At 37.6% G+C, this 26,116-nt stretch overlaps 1 protein-coding gene across 2 annotated transcripts in view; it reads left to right on the top strand.

Annotated features, from left to right (window-relative positions):
• The window catches only part of TMEM63A (transmembrane protein 63A), a 27,998-nt gene extending 1,882 nt beyond the window's left edge, over nt 1-26,116 (top strand). The window contains exons 4-24 of one of the 2 annotated variants that reach the window (XM_082756262.1): nt 747-826; nt 2,344-2,407; nt 3,575-3,612; nt 4,723-4,865; nt 5,495-5,546; nt 6,657-6,765; nt 7,169-7,239; nt 7,682-7,762; nt 8,298-8,421; nt 8,787-8,920; nt 11,634-11,771; nt 13,181-13,334; nt 14,091-14,197; nt 15,598-15,684; nt 16,331-16,393; nt 17,377-17,539; nt 18,607-18,712; nt 19,579-19,746; nt 22,590-22,705; nt 23,089-23,158; nt 23,756-26,116. In XM_082756262.1, the coding sequence (XP_082612388.1) occupies nt 747-826; nt 2,344-2,407; nt 3,575-3,612; nt 4,723-4,865; nt 5,495-5,546; nt 6,657-6,765; nt 7,169-7,239; nt 7,682-7,762; nt 8,298-8,421; nt 8,787-8,920; nt 11,634-11,771; nt 13,181-13,334; nt 14,091-14,197; nt 15,598-15,684; nt 16,331-16,393; nt 17,377-17,539; nt 18,607-18,712; nt 19,579-19,746; nt 22,590-22,705; nt 23,089-23,158; nt 23,756-23,850 (2,163 nt within the window). In that variant the 3' untranslated portion in view covers nt 23,851-26,116. The remainder of the gene's footprint in view (nt 1-746; nt 827-2,343; nt 2,408-3,574; nt 3,613-4,722; nt 4,866-5,494; nt 5,547-6,656; nt 6,766-7,168; nt 7,240-7,681; nt 7,763-8,297; nt 8,422-8,786; nt 8,921-11,633; nt 11,772-13,180; nt 13,335-14,090; nt 14,198-15,597; nt 15,685-16,330; nt 16,394-17,376; nt 17,540-18,606; nt 18,713-19,578; nt 19,747-22,589; nt 22,706-23,088; nt 23,159-23,755) is intronic. The other variant, XM_082756261.1, reaches the window with a different exon arrangement.

Consider the following 26,116-nt stretch of genomic DNA (forward strand, 5'->3'; position numbering starts at 1 on the left):
AGTTGGTACTTGCAGAGCTTGAAATAAGTTGCATTACTGGCACTACTTCCTAGCCAAACAGGTATGGGATGTAGGAGGGGCTAGAAGGTGAGAGTGTAGGTGTTAACATATGTTTAGGGAACAGGCTTTGTTAGTTCTGCGTTGTTGCTTCATACAGAGCAAGGTCTTTTTAAGAAATTAAAAAATCCTATGCATCTGTGAAATAAATAGTGATTTTTTTTTTTCTTGTTTTCCTAGCCTCTTTCAAAATGTGAAAATATAGGGGGGAGAGCAAAAATCCATTGGAGAAATCAACTATAAGTTTCTGGGGTTTGAGTTATAATGTGTTATTACTGAGAAGGATACTAAATAATTCTCATACTTGAGAAAATAGTTGACCCCCACCCCCCTACAGCTGATTACACTGCTGTTTAAAAAAAACCACACAATTCATTGCAAGTCTTCCATTGTAGTTTTGTGTGGGAGTAAAGAAAAACAGTAAAGGTGTATTTATGAAAGTTTGGACTTTCTGTCAACTACTACTTGCTAGTTTTCCTGACTGTTACAAACCTTTATCAGTATTCAGTTTGGAAATACTACGTTCAGAAGTCTTCCTTCATAAATTAGAACAGCAAAGTAGCTGTTCTGGCCCTCGTGTCCCAGGCAAGTTGGTTTAAGAGCTAGGACAGCATTTTTGACAGTACCTATAGAATAATGGTTATGAAATTGAAAACAAATATTCAAAGATCTTTCTTTTTCTTTTCTAGATTTTCATGTTTCTCTTTTCCACTATAAGAAAGAGATTCTGGGACTACGGTCGTGTTGCTCTGGTGTCAGAAACTGAAAGGTAAAAAGATACAAAATTGGATTGATTTCTTGAAACCTGTTGGGGACCGTGGAAGTTAATAGAGTAAATAGGGCTTAAATTACATTAATTTTTATCACTTAGATGTGCTTGTAATCACATACATATTTGTTAAAAACATTGTCGTGCTGCTTTGTTTGAAATACGTACTACTCACAGAGTTCCCCTTTGCAGTGTCAGTTAATAAAACCGTATTTGCTATTGTCATTGTAAATCTCATTCCTTTGTCGTGGGTTAAGGAAGTGGAAGTTAAAAAATAAAAAAATAAAAAATAATAGGCTGTTTGTCTGCTAGCAAATCACATAACTGCTTGTTAATGTTTACAGTGTTTCTGTAATAGAAGGATATTAACTTGTGCTTGTCCTGGTTCAGGTATCTTCCCAGAGCTCCCTATGCAGACTGTATCATAATAAGTCTGAAGAATTTCAAAAAAAAAAAAAAAAAGTCTTGTTATGAGTTTCTGAAATTCTTCACTGATTTTTTTTTTTTTAAGTGATAACTGCATCTCAGCTTTTTATTTATTTTAAATATTGTTTATACAAGGTGATCTCTTGAGATGTTTAAAAGCTAGTCATGTTTTTATGAAGTGGCAGAAGATTACCAGTGAGGCTCCTGCTGATATTAATGTTATATCTAAGTTGTGGTAATCTGCAATTAAGCAAAAGGAAGTGGCTCCAAGTGTGGTTTTCTTAGTCTGTATCCACGTACGAGTGTGAAAAGTGGATGCAGCAAAAAAGATGGACAATAATTGAGACAGCGTTAATCTAGCTAGCTCAGGTAGCAGGAATGAAGATGCTCCGGTACAGGCTTCCTAGTGGGCTGTAGGGATCCACAGAGATCCACAACCAGATGTTTGAGTCAGACAGGTGGGAGTCTACATTGTTATCCCTGTGGGATAGTGACCTAGGAATACTGTAATCATGGGCATATCAACATTGCAACATTTGTTTTTAGCAACAAACTGAAAACAGGTACTTTGCTGTTTTTGAGACCTACAGACTTCCTAATTGTTTTTAGCCTTGCTACAAGACCGAATTTGCATGAGGAGTTCTTGCAGTTAAAGGACTGAATTTTGCAGGGAAATTCTGAGAAATGGCTCTAAGATAAAAGGAAGAGAGGTGGAGGGGAAAAAAGTGTGAGCAGGAGTATCTGAGCAGGAAACTAGCTTGCAGAATTGATCTTGCCTAGGCTTAAAACCTGTTTTGCATTTTTTTATGTGACTTCAATTTAATACTTGAATAAAACATACAGTTCTATTTCTAGTTCAGTTACACACTCGCTTCAGGAGCTCACAAGTACTAACTTAGGAACATGAGATGCAGTACAAGCTTCTGTGTAGCATATGCACGAAAAGTGAAAGCCGCAGCCTTCGTAAGAGGGAAAAGTATTTTACTACTACTTCACTTAGTTACTTCAAAATAGTTGAAGTTGAAATAATTCTATGGAATTTCAGCATCTGCTATTAAAGATACTTAAATTAAATGATGTTTTTATTTCAGTGAATTGAGATACAACCGGTTGTCAGTATCTTCATTGGTACCTGAAGCTCTTGAATATGACAGTGTAAGTATTCTAGAGTTTTGGTATTTTTTTAGATATAAACTGTGTAATGGAATCGGCTGTGGTTTGCCGTTGCACCTAGCCCAATGAACCAGTCACTGCATGTAGATAGCTTTCAAGTGTGAAAAATTAGTAATACATCATGTGCTGTTTTTATAGAACTGTATGGAATCTCCATTTTCTGACAAACTATTGACATATCATAAACCAGGATCTTCTGTCAGCATTGTTTTCAAGTAACTCTCTTATCTGGGAGAGGGATTGTACGTTACTGTTTCAAAAAGGTGGGGAAATGGACTGTGAAATATGTACTTAAATAACAGTTCAAAAAGCTACATTATTTTAACATTGTAAATAAAACCTAGTTGATCTTCATAGTACTTTTTTTTTTCTCATGGAAAAAGAAAAATGGATGAAAGCGTGAGACTAGTAATAATGCCATCTACTTTAAAAGTAGACTTTAAAAAGCAACTTCAAAGCAATTATATCACTGAAACTCTTGAATAAAAACGTGTAATTATTTAAATATTATTAACTTGAAAAATAGGCCTTTCAAGAAAGAGGGCTTTAGCTTTTTTAACCATACAGAACATGCAGTGGGATGTGATCTCTGCTGTACAGTTTCATAGGAGGACTTGAAATTAATTGAAAGGCTTCTTATCTAGCTTTACATCACTGTGTGGCTTCTAACTTCAGTTTAAGAGATTAACTTGTATGAGACTCACGTGTAGCTTATCCTTGAAACTGGGGTCTCTGAAAATGTGTTTTCTGTGTGTGTTTTTTTTTTTTTTTTTTTTTGGCAGGGGGAAATCACCTGTTTAAAACAGTGCATTAGAAACCAATTTTCATTACAAGATTAAATTGTGATTTTTGTTCAGAGATGGGATCTAGACACACTTCATAAATTTTAAAAGTCCAAGCAAATAATCTTCCACCACCATCCACTAATGTCTTAAATACTCTCTGAAGGCAGATGTTACAAAGAACCCTTTAAAAATATGTAAAGTAATAGATATCTTTCTGTATGTTTCTAAACAATGATTTTGGAGTAATGCTGCAAGTTTTTTAGCTAAGAAATTGGCTTTAATAGAAATAGAAATGCTTCCCTCAATTGTACAGATTAGAGACTATGTTTTTCTATGTTGGCTCCTAAAACATCTTTCTTTATAGGGGTTTTGTTCTTGGATGACCGCTGCTTTTCGGATGCAGTAAGTATATGAAAAAGTAGTGAACTTTCTGCACTTTTTTTTTCCTTCCCCTGTATAGATAGAATTTAATACAAACAATATGTGCCTCCAGTGGGGTGGGCAATAGTAGGAAAAAGAATATGAAAACAAGGTGACCACATAGGAATACAGGATACAGTTGCCTTTCTTTTAGCAGTATAGGGACTTCCTGATTAAGGAACAGATCTTGAACTGAAGTGAGTCTATGGCTTTTGTATGGGTTCTGATAACCAGGCTTTAGGCTTTTACCCTTCAAACAGTACTGCATGGGTGATCGCTGTTTGAAGCAAGTAGGGCCTTGGGTAGGTGACAGGCTTTCCCTGCAAGGGTTTTTATGGAGACTGTTGGTTTAGTTGGGGCTGGAATTGACTAACAAGGAAAAGCCAATTCCACTGTCTCCAAGAAACTGAGCGTTAGACATGTGATATTTGTTCTCTATATCCCTTTGGGCTTAGTAAACTGTGATTTATTTATTTTTTTAACCAATTCCTAGCTTAGATACATTGAAACAAGAAAGGGATGGGGTTTGAGCCTGTCTCTCTGTTTTCGCTAGTTCAGTTCCTTCCTTTTCTAAGAACTAATATTTTACTCATCTGTCTTGCTGAAAAGAGGTAGATGACAGTTCTTTTGGAAACGTATTAATACCTTCTGTTAATTGGGAGGCATGAGAGTAAGGTGGTTCTGTTATCATTTTCCTCATGGAAATTGAGATGAATGAATGCTGTCACAGCGTGTTCCTAAAATTTGAGTTAGACTTACAACCCTGTGACTGTCTTAAAACAGGAAGTCATGGCAGATGTCTTTGTCATCTCTAGCTTGATAAAAGGATGTTGTATGCATATTTCCTTTTCAGATTACTTGTTTCTATCTTAAATTCCCCTATGTTAATTTTCATATGTTGGTACTGTGCAAGAAGACACTTGGAACTTGAAGTTAAACTTTTGTGTGAAGGAACGCAACCATGTTGAAAACTGAAAGTCATTGGGTAGACTGAGAGAATAATGTATGTTTAAGAAACAAAATGACACAGAAAACAAAAACTCCAGAAATACTGAGTAGACTGACCTTTGTGCTTTTCTGTCAATGGTGTAGTGATGATGAGATTCATGACAGATGTGGTGAAGATGCCATACATTACCTTGCCTTCCAGCGTCACATCATCTGTTTGTTGATTGCTGTCAGTGTTTTGTCTGTGGGTGTCATACTGCCTGTCAACTTATCAGGTGATCTACTTGGTAAGTGTTTGTACATTGTTTATGCATGTGCAGTTCTTTCTGTTGTGATGGTTTAACTTGTAATAGTCGGTGCTAAAAGATCATTTAGCTTTTCAGATATACTATATCTCTTTCTCCTTTGAACGTATACTCAATTTTCAGTCACTTGAATGATCACTTTTCAAATATCTGATAGTCGAAGAAGCAAAGCCATATAAATTTTCTCATTTTTGACCTCAGTAAGGTTATCGGTATTGTTCTTTAAGCACTGAATTCATGCAGTTTAAAAAAACTGTCAGAGAAGAGAAATCAGTGAAGATGAAATAAGAATGTGAAGGAAACGGATTCTAAACCCTAAACAGTATTGTTAATTGGATGTGAACAGAGACTTAGAGGAGAGGGGGACAGGCTGCAAAGATCTGGTATTCAGATCTTAAAAATTATTATTTCTCTTGATAGGTTGAAAGTGGTTTATTACTTGCACACTTTTGCCAACTTTAAAATGCAATATTGCAAACCAGCATTGATTATGATTCTGAATATATTCAATGTTGAATAGATCAATATTTTAAAAAGAGAAAAGCTGGCTTTCTCATAGTTTGCATGTGAATTTTGCACCAGTTAATTATGATACTTGTTTTTGTTCTTAGTTAAAGATCCCTATAGTTTTGGAAGAACAACTATACAAAATTTAGAAACTGGGTAAGTAAATGCTGCAGAGTACTTTTATGCTTATGTCTCTTTCCTACCATAGTCTCTAAACACAATGAATTGATACTTGCAACATGGCTCACAGGGTAGGAATTACTTATTTAAGCATCATCAACTGAAACTGGGATGTGTTCTGCTTCAGGCTACGCATTACAGCACTGATAAGAAATCTAGAAACTTGGCTTCTACTCTCAGCTCTTACTTCCTATACCATGTGCTTTTCTTGGCTAATGTTCACACATTTAACAATATTATTTTCAGAAATTTCCTTGTTGAAAGAAACCATGGTGCAGAAAGGGAAATAAAGCTGACAGCTTTACTGTAACATAAGAGAATTCAAATCATTTGAGTTACACTGGATTTGCATGTGTCTGTCTCATTTGAGACCACTGTTAAACTTCTAATTTTTTAAACCTATACAATAGTTGAAATACAAGGCTATATGTTTTTTCTGTGTTGTATTACTTGATCAAAAAAAAATCTATCTATGCTCTTATGTCCAATAGAATTTCTGCCAATGCACTTCATTTTTTCTAACCACATTATGATTCCTAGTAACTAGTGGAGACTTTTGGTTGTTTTTTATCTGCAAAATAGATTCCTGCATCTTAAGTTAACTGTAATTATTAATGCTCTTCACAAAAATGAAGAGCTGTTCATAGAACCAAACTTTTCTAAGTTTGGAGGAACAAGCTATCAGAGAAGCAATGTTTACTCCCTGTATTGGGTTATTTTCATTTTGGGTAAGGATTGTCTTCAAGGGGAGTTCAATTATGCACAAAGTGTGGTTATGCCAATAAAATACATTTTGGCAAATACTGTGGGGTGTACTATTGATAATCTGAACGCAAAGGCACAAGCCAAATGCCTCCTAAAAGGTCCATGCTATAGAATAGTGGTTTTCTTTGCAATTTCATTTACTGTTTATTGTAAAATGCTATGGGTAACCCTAGTGGCTGTCCAAGCATCTTCATGGGTATGACTATTTACCAGTTATTACTTTTTTATGATGGTGTTCAAAGAAAGGTTTTGATGGCTGTTTGTATCAGTAGGACAATTCGTTGTTTCTGTTTCTCACATTCATAACATTTTGTCCAACAGTAACGATCTTCTTTGGCTGCACACATTTTTTGCTGTTGTTTACCTGATTCTGACTGTTGTCTTCATGAGACATCACATGAAGGCAGTCACATATAAAGAAGAAAACATAGTAAGTTTGTGTTGTTTTTTTTTTTTTTTAAGTGTTTGAAAGTGAATAGTGTTAAAAAAGTAAATTGCTAAGATGCTTCCTCCTTGCTAGAATGTGATGCAAGTGTGAGGGGAATTTACTGAAAGCAAAACTGCACTGAGTGAATTGTGAAACATGGCTGGAGAGACAAGGAGTGGGGAGGGACTTGTGAAATTTTGATGCATCTTCAACTAGTATAGAAGGTAAATGTGTTGCTGTCTTGAATAGGTGCAGCTTCCATCAAAATCAGAGCATCCTACTTTTTAAATTTTTTTCCCCCTCTAAAACTTAGCTACCTGTGCTATGTCAATTCCTTCCTCATATTCTTTTCTCCTTAGTCATACAGTTGGTTTCTCAAAATAGGATTTTTTTTTTTCTTTTTCAGGTAAAATGCACGTTGTTTATAACTGGTCTTCCAAAAAATGCAAATCGAGACACCATACAATGTCATTTCAAGTAAGTTCTGTGCTTGACTAGTATCACTAGGAACAGGTGATTTAAAATTATCCTGGTAGTTCTACCTGTCCAAACAAATATTTTTTGACTCTTGCATTGTTTCAAATCCATGTTATAGTATCCATCTTTTCTAAGTGTATTTATTACTTAGAAATAATTGAGAATAGAAGGGAAGATACTATATTTCAATAAAGCTAGATAGCTGATCTGAATATTAGAATCTAAAAAAGTGGCTGCATATCCATGCTTACCATTAATGCTCCCAGGTGGCTTTTATTTGGGAATAATGCTGCACATCTCATTCAAGTAACTTTCAGCATCTGTCTCCGTGAAAGTCTCCTCTCTGTGGTACACCATTGAGATGTCATTTAGATATCAGTGATGCTCTTTGAAAAAGTTTCTTCAGTGTACTGTCTTTTCTCACGTAGTGCTTCCTTTTCAGCGCTGCCTACCCAAGCTGCTCTGTGCTGGAGGTCCAGCTGTGTTATGATGTAGCCAGGCTTATTTATCTATTTAAAAAAAGGTACTCTTTTTGTAATATATCTGAGTTTGGAATAATTTTATGAATGTTTTGCCAGTCCTCAATCAATTTTTACAAGTAGTACTAAGCTTGCATATACTAGAACTGCTTTCTGCTCTTAAAGTTCTGGTCTGGTATTCAGTTAGATTCAGCTGTATTTTGAAGTGAGCTGTAGCTGTTTGTTTTTGTTTGTTTGTTTGTTTTGGTTTGTTTGGGCAGTACAAAGTGGAAAACAGAGCTGTTGCATTAGTAATTAGAAACTGTAGCAGACCTTTGCTTTGCTCAGAGATCTTGGACACAGAAGGAAAAAGGGTTGTTTTCTGGGCTATACAATAACAACTTTTCCTTCTGGAACCTCACAACAAGTGTAGACTCATGATATTATAGGTTTGAAAATAAATTGTATGAAGTAGACAAAATAAGATATATGAGTATCTTTGATTTGTTACGAGTCCTTGACGTAATATTTTCTCTTGGGGATAATTTGCTGTTGATACTGTTCTCTTGCAAAATGTTTTGGATGTATTTTTCTATCTAGGAAACAGGCAGAAAAAAGCCTGACTTACTATAAGCATCTGCATCAGAAGCACGGCAAGCGCGTCCAAATCAACCCGAAGCCATGTGGTCAGTTCTGCTGCTGTGAAATGAGAGGATGTGAAAGGGTAAGAGATAACGTTCATTCTTACTTGTGGCTGGGAAGATTAATATAGGAGTAGAGAAGACTGTTTTTTGTGTAACATATTGTTGAACTTCAGAAGATAATTATGTATTGCAGGGAGCTCATCTTTCATGTTCTTTTACAGTAGGGAACAGGAGTGCCTTAAAATTTTTGAGGTTTAATCTTAGTGCAAAAACAGAAGTACACAAAAAACCCCTTCTGGTTGTTTGTCTTTGTGCAGTGATGTGATTTGTAATTTCTGGAATTAGTGTAAGGAAGAGGGGCTATGGTTTGTGTAAACTGTATTTTAATGAAGGTATTAGCCATCTGATACTTGGATGTAACAGTAAGTCCTCAATTTCCCAACAGGAGGATGCTGTAGATTATTATACTAGAGTTACAAATGCACTGATGGAAGAATTCTCAGAGGAGGAACAAGCTGTTCGAAATAAACCACTGGGAATGGCATTTGTAACATTTCAAGAGAAATCCATGGCAACCTAGTAAGTTTTGTCTGCTGTTGTCTTTGGTCTGTTTTAACTGTAATAGTACTACTAATCTGATCTGATTTATGTTGCTTGTGTGCTTATGTTGGTTCTTCTTCCTTTCTTATTCTTCACCATCCTGTGGATTTGGTCTGCTCTGCTTACTGGTAAGTTTCCCTGTAAGTGTGCGTTAAGCCTCTATATTTCAAACAAACAATTTAGATGCTAAGAGACTAAATGGCTCTAGACATTTATTGGTATAAGGAACTTTCTCTTCTGTGTGGGATGCATCAGTCTAGGCTAGTAGTAGGCCAGACTAGTTGGATCTTGAATGTGGATTACTGATTTTTCCATTTTCTACTGTGCAAGTTACCAATCTATCACAATGGGTGCCAATTATACTGCTAGTTAGTAATCTCAACGAAGTAGTTAGTGACTGACCTGGCCATCAGTGCTTAATTATTTTTGTTTTAAAGGTAGTTTCTGGATGTTTGGTGTTGGCAAAGAACCAGGCAGAGTAAAGAGGAGAAACTGAAGTTTCCAGCTTTGAGTGTCTGTAAATAAATAGAAAGCTTAATAACTTGATGTGCAAGATTTAATGAAAAGTATGTGTGTGTCCATGCGCTCAGTCTTTTTATGTTGTGTATGTGTCTATAAATCTGCGTGAGTACGTGTTTTTAAAAAGTGTGGTGAATAAGCAAGTTGTTAGATAAGCTAGGATAAGACAATTCAAAAAAGATATTTTTAAAGCTATGACATTTTTAAAGCTATTCTAGGTTTTAGTAATACTTCTTTGCAAGATGATGGAGGGTTATGTGGCACAATCTGTTTCAATATTCCTTTTTTGCTTGTAGATTGCTTATGACCCTCAAAATCTGTTTGCCTTTGGATTTTACTGTATGTGTATTTCTTACCTTTTACTATAGATACGTGTGTAGACCTATTATCAGAAGGTGTTCAGCCCCTTTTATTTAGTTGTTTGTAGAGAAAATGCATGTAAGCTGCCATTTTGTTTAGCAGTTTGTGAGCATCTCTTACTAGCACAAAGTGATTAAAGGGAAGCAGAGTAATATTTGTAATACAGGCATAACACATGTTTGTTTTTTTTAATTCTTCATAGCATTTCTAGTTTAAATTGTCTGTGTTCTTTTGACCCTCAAGTCATAGTAGAGAGCCAGTCTTTCAGGCTCTTTTCAGGGAACTCCAGGGTGTAGGATTTCAAGGATTTGAGGTGCTGGAAAAACTTTGCATGCTGCTCTTTAACCGACTATTAATTATGTGATGAAATCTGCCCTTCTGTTTTTGTGATGTTACATACTGTACTTTGAGATTCTAGAGCATGAATTAATGCTTTAAGATGTGAATCTAAAAGGAAAAATAAGCACTGAGGTTCTTTCTCTAGCTGTTCATTTCTTGTTTTTAATTTTGATAGGATAATTTCTTCTCGGACATGTGTTCTGAATTGCACTGCAGGCATCTGAGTTGGAGTTACTAAGAATGGAACATATTTTAGCTTGTTTAGCTTGCAGTGGATTATATTCTTTGGAAAACTAGATTACAGAAGGAGCTGAGGCTACCATCAGATTAGAAAGTCATATGGTGCCACTAGTGGTCTCTGCCCCACAGAGCCCTGAAATAAAATAGGGTGGAGGAAGCTGGAAGCCAGGACTGATGTTCATGGAGTCAGGTAGCTGTAGAAGCTGGATTGAAGTTGGTGCTCATGTTGGTGTAGTGTGGTTGGAATTGCTAAAGCTTGCTTCATATTTACTCTTTAAAAACAAGCTATCGAAGTATCGAAAAACTTTCTTAGCATCTTGCAGCAGCAAGTATTTACAGTTTTACATCGCTACTTGAATTCTGGTAAGGTAAAAATCTGTTTTGTCTTCTATTGTTTTGTTTGGTGTCTGTGTGGTTCTCTATTTTCTTTACGTTAAGAGCATGACTTAGAAAAAAGCATGTTCAGGAATTTTACAGTCCACTCGTTCGAATACAATGTACATGTATACTGTTTCTATGCTAGTGAAATGGTGTTTATCTGGAGTAGAACCTTTTACACTGTAACTTGCACACAGTTGTATTGTCTCTGAATATATGCTTATCACTTCTGTTGGTGTGTTTTGAGAAATCTTTTAGAGCATTTATTCTGGCCATGTTTCAATGTGGTTTAAATACATTGATATTCAACTCAAAATATTAGAAGATAAAACTAAATGTTGTGATTATTTTGAGAACAGGCAAAAGGTTATTATTGTGAATTGTGAGGATACCAAAATTCTACGAAATGCAAAGATGGCTAGATTTTGTATTGGTGTAATGAAGTAGTGTAGACTAATTGTTCACTCTGCTATGACTTGAGAAAAGTTGTTGTTATGTAAGAGGTGTTGGGGAACTGTCTTTTTCTCCTGATGCTCTCGGACTTTTTTTTAATATGAACCACTGCTGCCATTAGTCTTAATAGAAACACTGAACAGCTCAAATCAAGATTGCTTTTTTGTTTTCCAGTTTTGTCAGTTATCAAAGGTCTGTGGTAGTAACTGTTTACATACATGAGATGATGTTACAATCAGATAATAACCATTTCATTTAAATGCATTCTCAATCTCTAGTTATTAAAAGGGGAAAAAAAACAGCACCGCAAACTCTTTTCACTATTGCCAGTCTTCCTCTATATATGCAGTGTTTTCAGGTGTAAAAAATTGGAAAAATCCTCCTCTTGTTTCCCTCCTTACAGCATCCTTAAGGACTTCAATGCATGCAAATGTGAGGGCTTTAATTGTAAAGGAGAACCACAGCCATCACCCTACAGCAAGGAGCTGCACATATCAAACTGGAAGGTTAAATATGCTCCATATCCTGAGAATATATGTTGGTAAGATTCCTGTCTTCCACAATTTATTTATGATAGTGCAGGTGTAGAATGGAGACAGGAGAAGGGGTCTAAGTGCATTTTTCTGTAACCCTAAACTGAAACTTTATGGAATGTTTCCATGTGGCTGGTGTGAATTGTTATTTCCATTAATGGTGCTCTTCATTGACCTTGGGGATATCTCTCAGAGGTTGACTATAGAGTTTTACCACAATGAAGTTCTGGTACTTGCAGTTCTTAATTTTGATTTTTTTTTTAAAGCTGTTTTTATTTTTTTAATTAGTCTCTACCTCCTCCTTTCTATTTTTTGAGGTTAATATATATCTACTGTTGAGGTATGAGGCAAGGAATTTGGTGTTAGTGCTGAGTATTCCTCAAGTATGTGCATGTATGTGTGTGTGTGTATATATATATACACAATATATATTTTTGGCAATGCCACAGGACAAGTACAGCTTGATTCGCTCTGAACTATGGTCTGTTTTCCAACATCTTTTTTACTGACCCAGTAAATTTCACAGACTTTACTTAGGAGAGTGTGTGAAAACAGATAAGTGCTTTTTGAATCAAGCTGTTCCTGTGCGGTCTTCTGTCATGCTTAGAGGCTAAAAATGACTAAATGTTTTCCAGTTGCTTTGTAAATAACTTAGGATGGCACCAATGTAATCTTCAGGTCATATGACAGAAAAATTGTTGTGACATTTCTATTGCCCAAACTGAAACTGCAAATAAGACAAAAAATACTCATTGTTTGGCTTTTCCCCTGAAAATAAGGAGTTTGCCACGTTACTTACCTAGGCTCAATGTGAGAGTTGTCAGTAGAGGGAATGATAATGAGCCTCTATTCCTGCTTTGTCTGTTCGTAATGCTTGGCTTTGGCTGAGGTTCAAATCATTACAGTCCTTTTGGGAACTGTTTCAGAAAACATTAAGAACACTGCCTGGTTAAGACCTGTGGTTGCTGTGGGTGCAGTTGGATGTTTCAGTTGGGTGTTTTTTGTGTGTTTTTATATAAATCAGCGTTTCTTGGTAGATTCTGCTTCTGATAGCTGTTCTCCTTGCTGAACTTCTCTGTATAGTTGCAATCTCGTTCTAACTTTCACAGTTTAATAATGTGGAAATACTAAACAGAAAGTGTTTCATCCTAAAGCTTAACTACTTTGGACATTGTATTTAAGTGTTATAAAAATTTTGAAAGTGTAAGTTATGTTATCGTTCAAGAAAGGTTGCTCTGTTTTCATTATTTCTAACAGCAACTGGAACTTCTGTAGTGCTTTGTTATTTAGCTTTGAGAATATGAAAGCCTGCTTTAGAAATAGTAGTGCCACGTATTACTTGATAGTAAGCATTTGCTATTACATATATATATATATATATATATTTATCTGTTTTTGTCTTTTTTTTTTTTGGCAGGAATAATCTTTCGGTGCATGGTTTCAAATGGTGGTTTAGATGGTTTTGCATTAATTTCTTTCTTTTTATCGTGCTGTTTTTTCTTACCACTCCATCCATAATCATTTCAACCATGGACAAGTTCAATGTCACTAAACCTATTCACTACCTTAACGTGAGTATCACTATGTTTGGATATAGCTGTATTTCAGACCAAAAGCGTTACTAAATGGATAGGTGTATAATAAGAAAACAAAATAATGTCTATAAGCTACATTCAGTTGAAATTCTCAGAATTGCTTAGTGTAGCTTCTGATTAAAAAGTGCATGTCTAGAATCAGGTCCTTGGTCCTCTTTTGTTCTTTGATAGTAGGCTGGATAATTTCATCTGAAACTTTATTATATAATTTTTTTTTTATTTGTAGTAAAAGTTGCATTCCAAAGTTTTCTATCTTTAAATATTTAAAATATAAAACCTTTTGCCAAAAATGGAATTTCACGTCCAACTTGTATTTTGATTTTTATGACGAGAAGAGGGGAATTCAGATTTTTAAACTCTAAAGTAAAATGCCATGGTTTTATTTTGCTTACTGGATTGAAAACCAGGATGTCACGTATATCTGGTCCTAGTCTAACTTCAGCTGAAATCTCTTACAAACTGTTCATATTAGATATTTCCCCAAGGTGGTATAAACTACATAAAAGCTACTTGTGAGACTTCACCCTCATGGAATTTAATCCCAATCCTACACCTGTTTCCTGTTTTGCACATGAGCTCTGCTTCATTCTAAGTCTGCATCTGAATATGATTTTCACAGTCCAACCTGCTATAATTTACAAAAGGCTAATTAGTGTAGCCTCTGTTCTTCTATCACAGCTGCATTAAAATATTTTTAACACCTTTATTTATTTATTTTTTTCCCCCAATTAGAATCCCATCATCAGTCAGTTTTTCCCAACGCTCTTGCTTTGGTCCTTCTCAGCTTTGCTACCAACAATTGTCTATTACTCAACATTGCTGGAGTCCCACTGGACAAAGTAAGCAAGATCTTCCTCTGTTTTGGTCTTAGATGTACTACTAGAACAAATGGAGAAAGTGCTTATCTTTCATGGTGCTTTTAAATCTCCAGATCTCTCATAGCCAGGAATATCATGTTCTCATCACTTTCTAATGCAACACTGAACACTTTGGAATTATTACACTTGCTGTATTAATTACAGATTCAACCACATGATTTGCTTATGCTCCCTCATCACATATACATTGTGCTTAAAACTTACTTGGAAAGAAATGTATCTTCAACACGAGTATGGGTAATACCTCTGACCCTGTAACTAGCTCACTGTCTGGGAAGGTAGGAAGTGTGGGTTTGGAACCTCTCCAGGCTGAGAACATAAGAGTCATGATAGAATCATATCGTAGAACAGCTTGGGTTGGAAGGGACCTCAAAAACCATCTAGTTCCAACCCCCCTGCCGTGGGTAGGGCTGCCACCCACTGGATCAGGTTGCCTGAGGCGTCATCTAACCTGGTCTTGAACACCTCCAGGGATGGGGCATCCCCAACCTGTCTGGGCAATCTGTTCCAGTGCCTCACCACCCTCTGAGTCCCTCAATCCTTCTTCAAGAAAAAGCGCTTCAAATGCTGGCATGCTAACTAAAAGAAGGACATCCTTCTTCATGTTTGTTTCACATGGAAAAAATGATCAGATGTAACAGTGCTCAAATCAGTGCTACTGGATATTGTTAGTGGTGTTCCGAAAGACCTAAAGACCTGATTTTAAGCCTTAGTATAATTATACTAACTGGTGTGTCCCATAGTACCCAGTGGCCATGTGATCCTATAAAAATCTCTGGTTTTAATGCTGTATGAGACAGCATCTTTAAAAGAGTCTGAATTGTTTATGGCATTTCTGTGCTTTTCTGACAACGTGTCTCTAGAAAGATGTTCCTACTACTGTAGGAGGGTATAATATTAGTAGCGTTATGTTCCCAAGTCTTGACTCCTGGCAAGTATAATTAAGTAGCTTGTCTGAGTGTCTAGTTTCTTGGTTCTGGTGCCCTTCAACAAACTGCCTAATCCTTCTTAGCACAATATTTGAAGAGCAGTTTGTTTACAAGCTGCTGAGAGATGTGAGTATCATTACAAGAGGGACCAGACTGGTGCTCATCCCCTTGCTTGTGGTACAGAGTGGTAGTTTTCTTAGCACTGCATCTGGACTAATGTTCTGAAATGCTTTCTATGCCCAAGATGATACTGAGAGCCTGCTTGGTTGAAATCAGTGAATATCCCAAAGGGGTTTCTTTCACAAGTATCTTGTAGTGGTGTATATGGTAGGGGAAGCTGGAAGTCTCGTGGGTCCTGACATTCTTTGAGCAAGGTCCTTCATGTGTGGAAGTCTTTCATGTGATTTTCTTACTAACTTTTTCTGTTGGCAGATCTGCAGAGAACAGAATAATGATGCATAAAGTCTACATATTTCTGATCTTCATGGTATTGATTCTGCCTTCCCTTGGTCTGACCAGGTAAAGTTATAGTTTAATAGAATAATGTTTGGGTATTCTGACAGCTTCCGAATGACAGATTTCTTGCTTTTTAGTTGCTAGTTGAGGTACAGTTGATGTACCCCACCCCTTTCCAGAGTGTCTGGTGACACACTGAAATGTTACATGTATAACATTGAAATCCAATGTTCTTCATCTGAAGACCTCATTGCACTTAACATTTGTGAAGTTTCACTTTTTGTGTAGCAAAGAAATCTATGACACTGGAAGATCAATGGCTAATTGAAAGTTGCCCACGCTGTTGTAGCTGAGAACCCAGTTTCCTGAGTATGTCTTATAACTGAGTTAGTTTTTTCTTTTCTTTCTCTGGACCTGTACTCTGTTTAACTGTCCCTAGCTAATAGGATAGCACGTATGCGTCTTACCTATATTCTGACTTCTAAAAATTAATTTTTAGAACTTCAGTATGAAGTAGATATATTTCTTTTATTATGTATCTTTTTTTTTCCTATATCTGACCAGCAGTAAGTATAAAGCTAAAGTAGTATTCAGATTATTTGATTAAATTTTTCCCATCTGTTATCCTGATCTGAACTACTGAAAGAGAAGCAATTTTGCACAATGCTAAGCTTCTGGACACTAATTATATTAACCATCTTTCTTTCAGTCTTGATTTTTTCTTCCGTTGGCTGTTTGACAGACAATCATCTGATTCTGCCATTAGGCTGGAGTAAGTATCAGCAACAATTTGTACAATTATTTAGGATGCTTTTTTTGCTATTGACTAACTTTGGCTAGTGTTTTTTAAGATTACCTCAGGGATGGTACCTTAGGGAGGACATCGAGCTTCAAGTAAGGGGAGGAGAGAATGCAGGTGCTCTTGCTATGGAGAAGTCCATAGTTTTTTTCCTGCCAGATAATACATGCAGATATTTACTATGAAGAGTTATTTTCCCCAAACCTTACAAATTTTGTAGAAGACAAGAAAAGGCAGGATGATGTAATGCAGGTGAGGGGACCAGATAATGTACTAATGTATCATTGACAAAGGAAGGATCTTCCAAAGAATTTCACTGGGACTAAATAGCTTCAACAGTTCTCCTTTTTTGAAATCTATTGACTCACTGTTGATATTAAGAAATACAAATGTCTTCATGCCAGTACTTGCACACTTGCAGGTATTGATTATTAGAAGCTCTTGTGACTGTGAGCTGAGCATGGTGGCTAGTTTGCGAGGTGGCTGTAGGGAAAGAATAGGATGCAGTTATTAAGACTTAATTATGTTTTCAACTGCTATTTCAAAGTCACTTACAAGATGAGTAGGAATTACTACCCTGTAATGGGATTTTATCTCCTAGTCTTATCTTGTCTCAAGCTGCCATTGTAGCCATCAAGTGATGCTCTCATTAGCCACCCCATCAGACTGCTGTTTCTTTGCTTGAACAGTGTATTCCTTATCCAACCTGTGTGACTCAGCTGGTCTTACAGATAATTTTGCACTGGCTCCATAGAAGTACACTTTTACTGCAGTTATAGTTACGTAGTACTCTTTTTCAACAAGGTTATCAGAAGTCTTCTTAGACACTTCTTATGGTGGCTAGTACTTATACCTATGGAGAGAGATTTCCAAAGATGATAGAGATCCATTGTAGATATATCTTTTTCTATTTGCTTTTGTGCTTTCCAGTCACTGTCTGATGTCTTTCCTTGCAGATGTGTCTTTTTGCCTGACCAGGGAGCATTCTTTGTGAACTACGTGATTGCCTCTGCTTTCATTGGCAATGGAATGGAGCTGCTGCGCCTACCTGGCCTCATCCTTTATACCATACGCATGATAATGGCCAAGTCCACAGCAGAAAGAAAAAATATTAAACAGGTATTAGAGCCCCACCTTAGCCAAGAGGCAATTAAACAATTGCTTTTTATAAGAAACAGTGGGAGCCCCCATCTTTCAGACCACTAACCATCATGTCCTGACTTTTTTTGGCCTTGATTTCACTCACCTGTAACAAGTTTGTATTGCCCTTCTTTGCAGCATATTTAACTGTGAAGTATTTATTCAAGTAAGAGATGGTCAAAATCTTTGTATCTCCAAGTCAGATTTTTATGGTTTGGATTTTTTAGTAGAATTCTGATATTATCTTTATACTCTAAATTGAAGGGTTTTTAAAATTTGGATCTGTCCACAGTTAGTTTCTTCTATCGGCCATCAAATATGTGCTATTTGATTTTATTTGGTTAGATCTACATTCAGATTAATGCTTACTGTCTAATTTTAAGCAGTGAACTTTAACTTTCAGATGACGTTTTGTCTTGCAGCTTGACATTCAAGGTATTGGAATACGAACTTAAGCCTGTATACAGCTGTCCCCATTCCTTTTTTTTTCTTTTCTTTTTTTCTTGGGTGGAGGTGGGGTGTCCATTTTAAAACAATCATGTTAAACATTCACTTTTGTTAACTGTTGCGTGTTATGCCTTGCTGTGGTTGAACTGATATCTATAGATTTCCCATTCCAAGATGTTCAGCCAAGCATTAGAAAAAAAAATAGGAGTACCGACCGTACCAAAACTTTGACATCTTGAGCTTTCCCTAGTGTGAAAGCCAGCACAAGGAACAGATACGCAGTTAGATGAAGATTCTGTGTTTGGCCCAATTACTTCCTACCTTGTAGTTTTAAGTAGTTGCTTTTTGTAGATGAAAACACTTTCCTTAAGGATTTTTTTTTTCAGGCTATGGAAGTAGTAACATGTTTTCTGTGAGTGTACCTGTTTAAAACACACAAAACTTATGTATAATTGTTTGTTTGTACCTCTCAGGGCAATAATTGATCTATAAAAGGGAGAGAATAAGAGAAGGTGAACTTGCTTTAGTGCATCTGTCTTAACTCCTAACAAATTGATAGGTGACACAAGAGATTTAAGTGTTTTGTTCTTCCTTCCTAGCAACAAGCATTTGAATATGAGTTTGGAGCAATGTACGCGTGGATGTTGTGTGTGTTCACTGTCGTCATGGCCTATAGCATTACGTGCCCCATCATTGTCCCATTTGGTAAGTTCTCCAACGAGCTGTGGACATTGTGAGTGAGGCTGAGGCAAGTGGGAGTTAAGGAAGGCACAATTCTAGGTTCTTGGTACAGTTTAGATGCTGATGATCCCTAGGACTTTAATTAAAGTTCTCATCCCTTCCTGTGGGGCAAAATAGGACAGAAGATGGTGAATTAGTTCTTGAGCTGCATTTAGAAGTTGAAACTGTATTTGATGAATATTAAATGCTTATTTTATTTTTGAGTGTTGTCTCAACTAGCTCCGGTGGTGGTTTTTAGTAGTTAAGCATCGGAGTTCAGATAGATTTGGTTGTGAGGGGATTATTTTTCTCTCTGGGTTCTTGAGGTCTAAGAGAAGCAGGCTGCATAAGGTATCTGGAGGTCCATACTCTGGCTTAGACAACCAGCTAATTAGTTCAGGGTATGTGGTAAAGTGCAGCTACCCTGTAGTGCAGTTAGAGCTGCGGTCCTTCTGTAGGACCTCAAGAAGGTCTCCAAGTTGCAGGCTGCCTTACCTGTACTGCAGTGAGGGAGTTACCAGGCCTACCCAAACAGATTGGGCCGATGTGCCAGCACTAGAGAGGAACTCGGGCTCTACTCTGGGAGTACAAGTGGTGCCACAGAGAAGTGTGAGGAGAAGGGGAGGAGGGATAGTGAAACCCTGGGGATGTTGGCCCTGCCCCATGAACCACCTTGGAAGCAGGCTGCTTTCAAGAAGCTGTACTCCATTCATACTTGGGCTGTATCCACCATTAGGATCTGGATTTTCAGTCGCTTTGTTGCTGTAGATCTCCTCATAGAATTGCTGCTTTTATCAAGTCTTGAAAAGTCTCCAACAACCTCTCCTTGGGTCTTCCTTTTTTCCGTCCAGGGTTAATATATATACTCCTGAAGCACATGGTTGACCGCTACAACCTCTACTATGCGTATCTCCCTGCCAAGCTGGAAAAGAAGATGCACTTTGCAGCAGTGAATCAGGCCCTTGCAGCTCCAATTCTCTGCCTTTTATGGCTCTATTTTTTCTCCTTTTTGCGACTGGGTAAGCTTTACCTCTTTTCACTGAGAACATAGTCCTACTTCTCTTGCCATCTTTTTTAAACATGAAATGTGAAGTTCCATAGGTGTTATGGGCTTCTCTTTTTGCCTCTGTAAATGGGAAGTCATGGGGGTTACCTCTTGCACTGAGGTATGCAATATTTGCAGCTTATACAAGTTTGCATAAGATGCTCTGAAGAAGGCATAGATGGCTGGTAAGTTAACTTGAAATATCACGTTCCATTCAGTTTTTTCACTTTACAGGAAGTTGTTCCCTAAATCTGCAGGGTTTGAATTGGCCAATTGGACTGTAGAGTGACAGTATTTAAAAACAACTAAAAATAAACACACCAACATTAAAGAAAAGTCTGTTCAGAATTAGTTATTGTCAGTAAGATGGCCTCTGGCTTCACTACACACATTTGTGCAGTCTGTATATAAGTTGAATTTGCCTGAGTGAATTGGTTATTACTTCTGTTGTACATCTGTTGTTTAGGAAAAAATTCTTAAAATATTGGCTAATGCTACTAAGACCTTTGTTCTACATCATCTGTCAAACTTTATATGGAAGACTGCAGTGAGATAGTGACTCTCCTCCCCATACTCTGATTCAAAAACTCATGGTTTAGTGTAGTTCATTTTAAATACACAGATGTTCTCTATTTTGCAATTACTTGGCATTATTAGTATTGGCTGCAATATACTAACAACTTTGGCATCAGAAAAGGTATGTGATAGCTTGCAGCTTTTTACCCATGATGTAGGAGGAAGCACTTGGCATGGAACAGAAGTGCTGGTGATGCTTGAAGGAATTGAGTTTCCCTTCTTGGGAAGGGAGCCCTTGGACTCTAACTGTATTTTATCTTCTCTGATCTCACAGCACTAATGGCAAAGTATGTTTACACTGTTTTTCCAGCTTTCTTGCAGTTAAATGACAGTCTGCCAACATTTTCTTTTTTTTTTTTTTTTTTTAAAACTTTGGAGAGAGTTCCCAGTGGAGGCAATCAGAACTATTGCTTCAGGCCATCTTTGGAGTTGAGCTTTGGAGTTGAGCAGGTGACACTGTGGTAGTTATATCCTTGGGAGCTTTTCTCCTTTGTTCTGAGGTCTATCTCTGCAACTGAGGGGATGAACAAATTCATGTCCTCTAAAATAACAGAATTTCTAGAACATGCTTTAGGGAAAAAAAAATATGCAGCAATTGACATGTCTCTAATTGTTACGAAGGAAAACCTGGTGTAGTAAAAATGAAATCCTTATCTCAATGTGTCCTGGGTCTGTGGCAAGACCATCATTTGCTGTGGAACTTAACCCAATCTGTATTTTCCATTACTATGTTAGGCTTGGTTTAGCATGGAATTACTGTTTAACTGGGTATTCTTCAATGCCTTGTCAGTGCGCAAGGCTGTCCAACCAAGTGGCGTTAGGATGAGAGGCAGGACCTTGACATTTTCATTTAATTGCTACTCCTTGAGCCAAGGGGAAGGAAGGAAAGGAAAGAGTGCTCTGCTTCCTTATCTGCGAAATTGATCACTTTGTGTAAAGTTTGATTGCTTAATCAATGACTTACATAGTTTGCCTGGTGCAGTAATGGATGTTCTGGATGCAGAGTACAGCGATACTCCATTTTCTCACTCATAGAAATGTAAGGCTAGGAAGACTTCTATCCCAGTTCTGAGTCAGGATCAAATATTGCTTTCCTGCCCACAGTACTGCAAGTAGACAGGCTGCATCAGAGTCATCTATTTCTTCCTCAGCTACTGTTTTCTTCCTCAACTTCATACCATTTACCCATCAGACACCTAGACCACTGCTGTGCCCCTCACAGCAGAGGATAGTAGTATCAGCAGTTCATCCTGTCTCCTACGATGGGCACCTAAGTACCATGGTTCTCTAGAGCTGTTGGCAGGGATGAGTGCTGAGGATGCAGGGTGGGGGAAAACTGCTCTGTGGAGACTTCTCCCCTGATGTCTGCTGTTTGCCTTGTGGCTCACTCCATACGTTGGCTTCCATGTAGATGTTCCTCAACAGCTGGTTAAATAGTGATGTAACTGATGCTTAGAAAAACAGCTTCTTCTAAAGGAGATTCCAGAATAGCCATAGGGAAGTTCTTTCATTTCCCTTTCTTGCTTGAAAGTAACATGTACTTTTTTTCCTCTTCTCAAACAGATCTGCACAGATCTGTTCATATAACCTACTAAACAGTAAACTTGTCTGTTCTATGTCACTAGACATGCTGGGGTTAACACAACACAACAACAAAAAAAGATTGGTATTGCATGTTTTGGCCAAAGAAGTTTAGAAACAGCTGGGTTAACTTTTTCTCATCCGTTCTTACTCTGAGAAGCTACAGTCTTATTATTCATATATATATTTCCCTTGGAGGTAGTGGAGGAATAACTTTTAATCTGTAAAGGTAATTTTTTTCCCCTTTGAGCTGTTTGCAAGCCCTCTGGTTTGGTTACCACCATTGTATTTAATAAATGGACTCTGCTTATTACATTTCACAGATCATTAATTAAAAGCATCTTAGAAGTGGGTCCAGGATAAAGGAGGGAGGAGAAGAAGGATCCGAGTCTTGTTTAGCATTCAAGATCTGCAGCTGCCTGCCTTAGCCTCTTTCTAAAAAAAAAAAAAAAAAAGAAAAAAAAGCTGGAAAAATAACATTCATCAATCAGCTTTAGCAGTCAGCGGGCTTTGTGCTTAAGCAGGTTGTCCTAGTTGAGGTGGGAAGTAGCTTGCCCGGTCCTCCAAGGAGGAAACATGAGGCTTCTGAAAATGGGGAAGACAAGAATGAGTCTTTCTTGTTCTGTATTTTTATATTAAATTTTCTGAATATTTTTCTAGGCTTTAAAGCACCTACAAGCATGTTTACCTTCCTGGTTGTCAACATCACAATTGCTATTTGTGTGGCTTATTCTTGTTTTGGCTGTTTCAAGCATCTGAGCCCACTGAATTATAAGGTAAGCGATGGATACCTTGCACCTTTCAGCACCTGCCTATGTATTTGATGTAGCACCAGCTAGTCATGTTGGGCTGTTTCTTGCCTTGACAGTAGCAATGGCTGTCCACAAACATTAATTCCAGTAAGATGAGTAAAAGGGCTGATCAGTAGAGGCAGATTACTTGGCACAGCAGAAAGTGTGCCAGTGGCAGCAGGAAGCAAATCTAAGAGAGGGAGCAGTATGGAAGAAGAATGGAGGCAAGATCATTGTAACTGTACATTAGAGCACCAGCACTGCCCTGTGATTTCTTTCTGCAGGCTTTCAAGTGCTTACCATCTCTTAATACTGTTTTAACTTACCAGTTTGTTGTCTCTCCCTTTCCCCCCGATTACTGGTTACAGGTAGAAGGCATGCAGTGTGAAAGTGGAAGCGACACAGATGTACCAACCGTCGCAGCGTCTTCTGTAAGAAGTTAAGAGTTACTAATATTCTCTTATTCTCAGAAAAGCCTAATTTCTCACCCTGCTTGCCAAAGAGCTTATGTAGGACATATGGAAGTCCTACAGTCCATTCAAACTAATATGTTGGTGGGACCAGAGAGTTCTGCAGTTGGGCTCCTTGACTGTTCCCAGGTGGTGTTCCAGAAGTACCTTCAGCTGAAGTTTTAGGAGTAGTTGAGATATGCTACTTCCAGCAGCTCTAGATGCTGTTCTGGGCCATACACCAGCTGGTACCTGACATCTGGACAGCAGCCAAATGTAGTCAGTTGCCGCTGCTTTGTGACTTTGAAAGTTGTGACATGTATAGCAGGTCTTTGCCTCGCCACTAAAAAGGCTGTAGGACTGAAGTAGAAGTAGAGGTCTCTGTGCCACATCTACAAGTTGTGTGTGTACAGGTGAGAGGTGCACCAGGAAGCCTCCTGTAGCATGCAAAAGGCCTCGGGTGTTAAGCTGAAGAATGGGAAAATGGATGAAAAGAAGAATGGCAAGGGAAAAAATTATCCTGGGTAAATTATCCCAACATTATAATCTGAGAGACTAGTAAAATCCTTAACGCTTGTGATTTCAGATATACATCCCCCGAGTTTTGCATCCTCATTCTACAGAAAGGACGATGCTTGCCCAAAAGGAGCAGCCATCATATGGCACCATGGACAACAGTAGTTCATAGGCAGAAGTTACAAGCTGTTCTGCCCAACCAGCAATTATCAAGGAGGGAGTGAAAGCCTTTTTCTGAATACTGAGGACTAACACAAGATGGAGCACTTGGTCCAGCATTAGAAGAACTAATTCCCCACCACTGTCTGCTAAGTATTCTGATTTTTTTTTTTATGAATTCCTGCCTACAGAAGAGGTATAGAAATAATTCATTGTGTAGTCTGCAGCTGTGCTTGGAGATCAAAAAGCAGATGCCTTGGGACTGATTGTTTTCCAGGCTGTCTACACACACTGTTCAACACGTTTGTTTCACAGAGTTGCTGATCCTCAGGGACTTCACGTCTGCTATCTCATTGCTTGCCTTATGAAGATAACTTATGCTGCATATAGATAACTGATCACCAAAGCAAATGTAGCTCTCTATTACCAACTGTCATTTATTTATTCAAAAAGGTTCTTATTAAAAAAGATGCTTTAGTATTTATAATGCTTTAGTATTTATAAACTCCTTGGTATGTGCTAAATCCTGAAGCAGTGTCACTTTTTTGCTGAAAATACTGTTTGTGTGGGAATGGAGGATGGTGTGTGGGAATCTCTCCTCTTTTCACCTGAAGCACGTTACTTTTTCCTTAACTAATGAGATGAGGGAGTTACTGTGCACTTGGACCCTAAAAGTGCCAAAGCACCAAAAAAAAGTCTAGTTTCAGAAAGGAGTGAGTTACCTGATAGTGTTTTTATATATTTTTGGAGGGTACTTAGGTTGATGTTTTTTGTTCACTGTTTTTAAGGGCCTTCCACAATGAATGTTTACTTGCCAGCAATAAAGGGTGTAAATATTTTATTTATCTTTTAATCTTGGGTCAAAATGACAAATCTCTGGGTTTTCTCTATAGTGCCAATATATGAGCTGTAAGATACTAAGTTTTTAAATTATGTTGTAGATGCCAATTTATTCCGAAGTACGTTGTGTCAAAGTGCAACTAATAATCACAAAGCAATAAAACAGTTCAGAAGTTTCAGGCTGTCTTGATGTCTTTTTTTTTTTTCTTTGCCTATTGACATATTTCTTTTGCTAGCTGCCTTGCAGTGTGAGCAGTGCCATGCGCTGTTTGTAAGAGCACTGTCATGAGATTTACCATGACAGTATGTCCTCTGGAGGGAGTGAATCTTTGACCTCTAGGCAGGGAGATGATTTTTTCATTCCAAAGACCTGTCCTGTGTTTGTTTGCCTGCTCATTGTTAAACTGTTAGCTCCTAAACTTGACCTGTATTAGCACATCTGTGAAGCAGCAACATTGGAAGACTGGAGTAGAACTTGTGCCATAGATGAATATGTTCAGATGTTTAGTGCTTTGCAGGACTGCCTCCACCTTCTCAAGATGAGCACTCTGGGCAAATGTCAAGCAGGAGACCTGTCCTGCTGCAAGAACTCTGATAATGCAGATGACAAGCCCATTCTGTTAGTTTTAAGTACACAGCTCCTGGTTCTTAAAAGGTAAGGGCAGAGCCTTTTTCTAGTAGACATGGATTTGCATCATGTTTCTTTATATTGTTGCTTCAGTATTGCAGTTGGGGATGATGTGTGTTGTTTTTATTTTACTTTGTTTTCAGCAGTCACAGTCTTACTAGAGGTGGTGTTGTACCCTGAATACATACTGGCATTTAAGACTGGGATTCAAATGGGAAAACAAAACCCAAAGAATCCATATTTTCTTACTTGTCTCTGAATGTTTCATGCAGCTGTGAGGACAGAAGGTGGAGACAGTCTTTTGTATTAATTAGATCAGAAATCTGACTGTTCTAACTCACTCTTTGCTGCAGTACCTCATCCCATGTGGGTGCCTTCAGAAATATTGGACACTTAAAAGTACACTAATTGAGAAAGCAAATAAATAATTCAGCTACTACACTTGACCTGTGCACAGTGCTGGCTCTTAGGGATTTTCATGCTCTGTGGTGTAACCTACTTTTTGAACAAGTGGCCTTTCATATTCACATATGTTGTGTCAAAGACAAACTCCTTTGACTCTTGGATTTCCTTTCTGTCAAATTGGTTCCTATTCTATCTTATTCGTGTGTGGTGGATTTTTTCATACAAGGAGAACAGCACATCAAGCCGCAATAGAGAGAACCCTAATATACGAAAAACACAGAAGGAGACTGAAGTCTTGTGCTGAGCCTTCTGCTAAAATATTTCATTCTACTGTGCATTTCCTTGCAAGGCTTTTCAAGTGTGCTGCTGCTACTTCTACTACAAAAGTAAAGAAGAAAG

This window comes from Aythya marila (genome assembly GCF_965140915.1).
Source record: "Aythya marila genome assembly, chromosome: 3".
Classification (NCBI taxonomy): Eukaryota; Metazoa; Chordata; class Aves; order Anseriformes; family Anatidae; genus Aythya; species Aythya marila.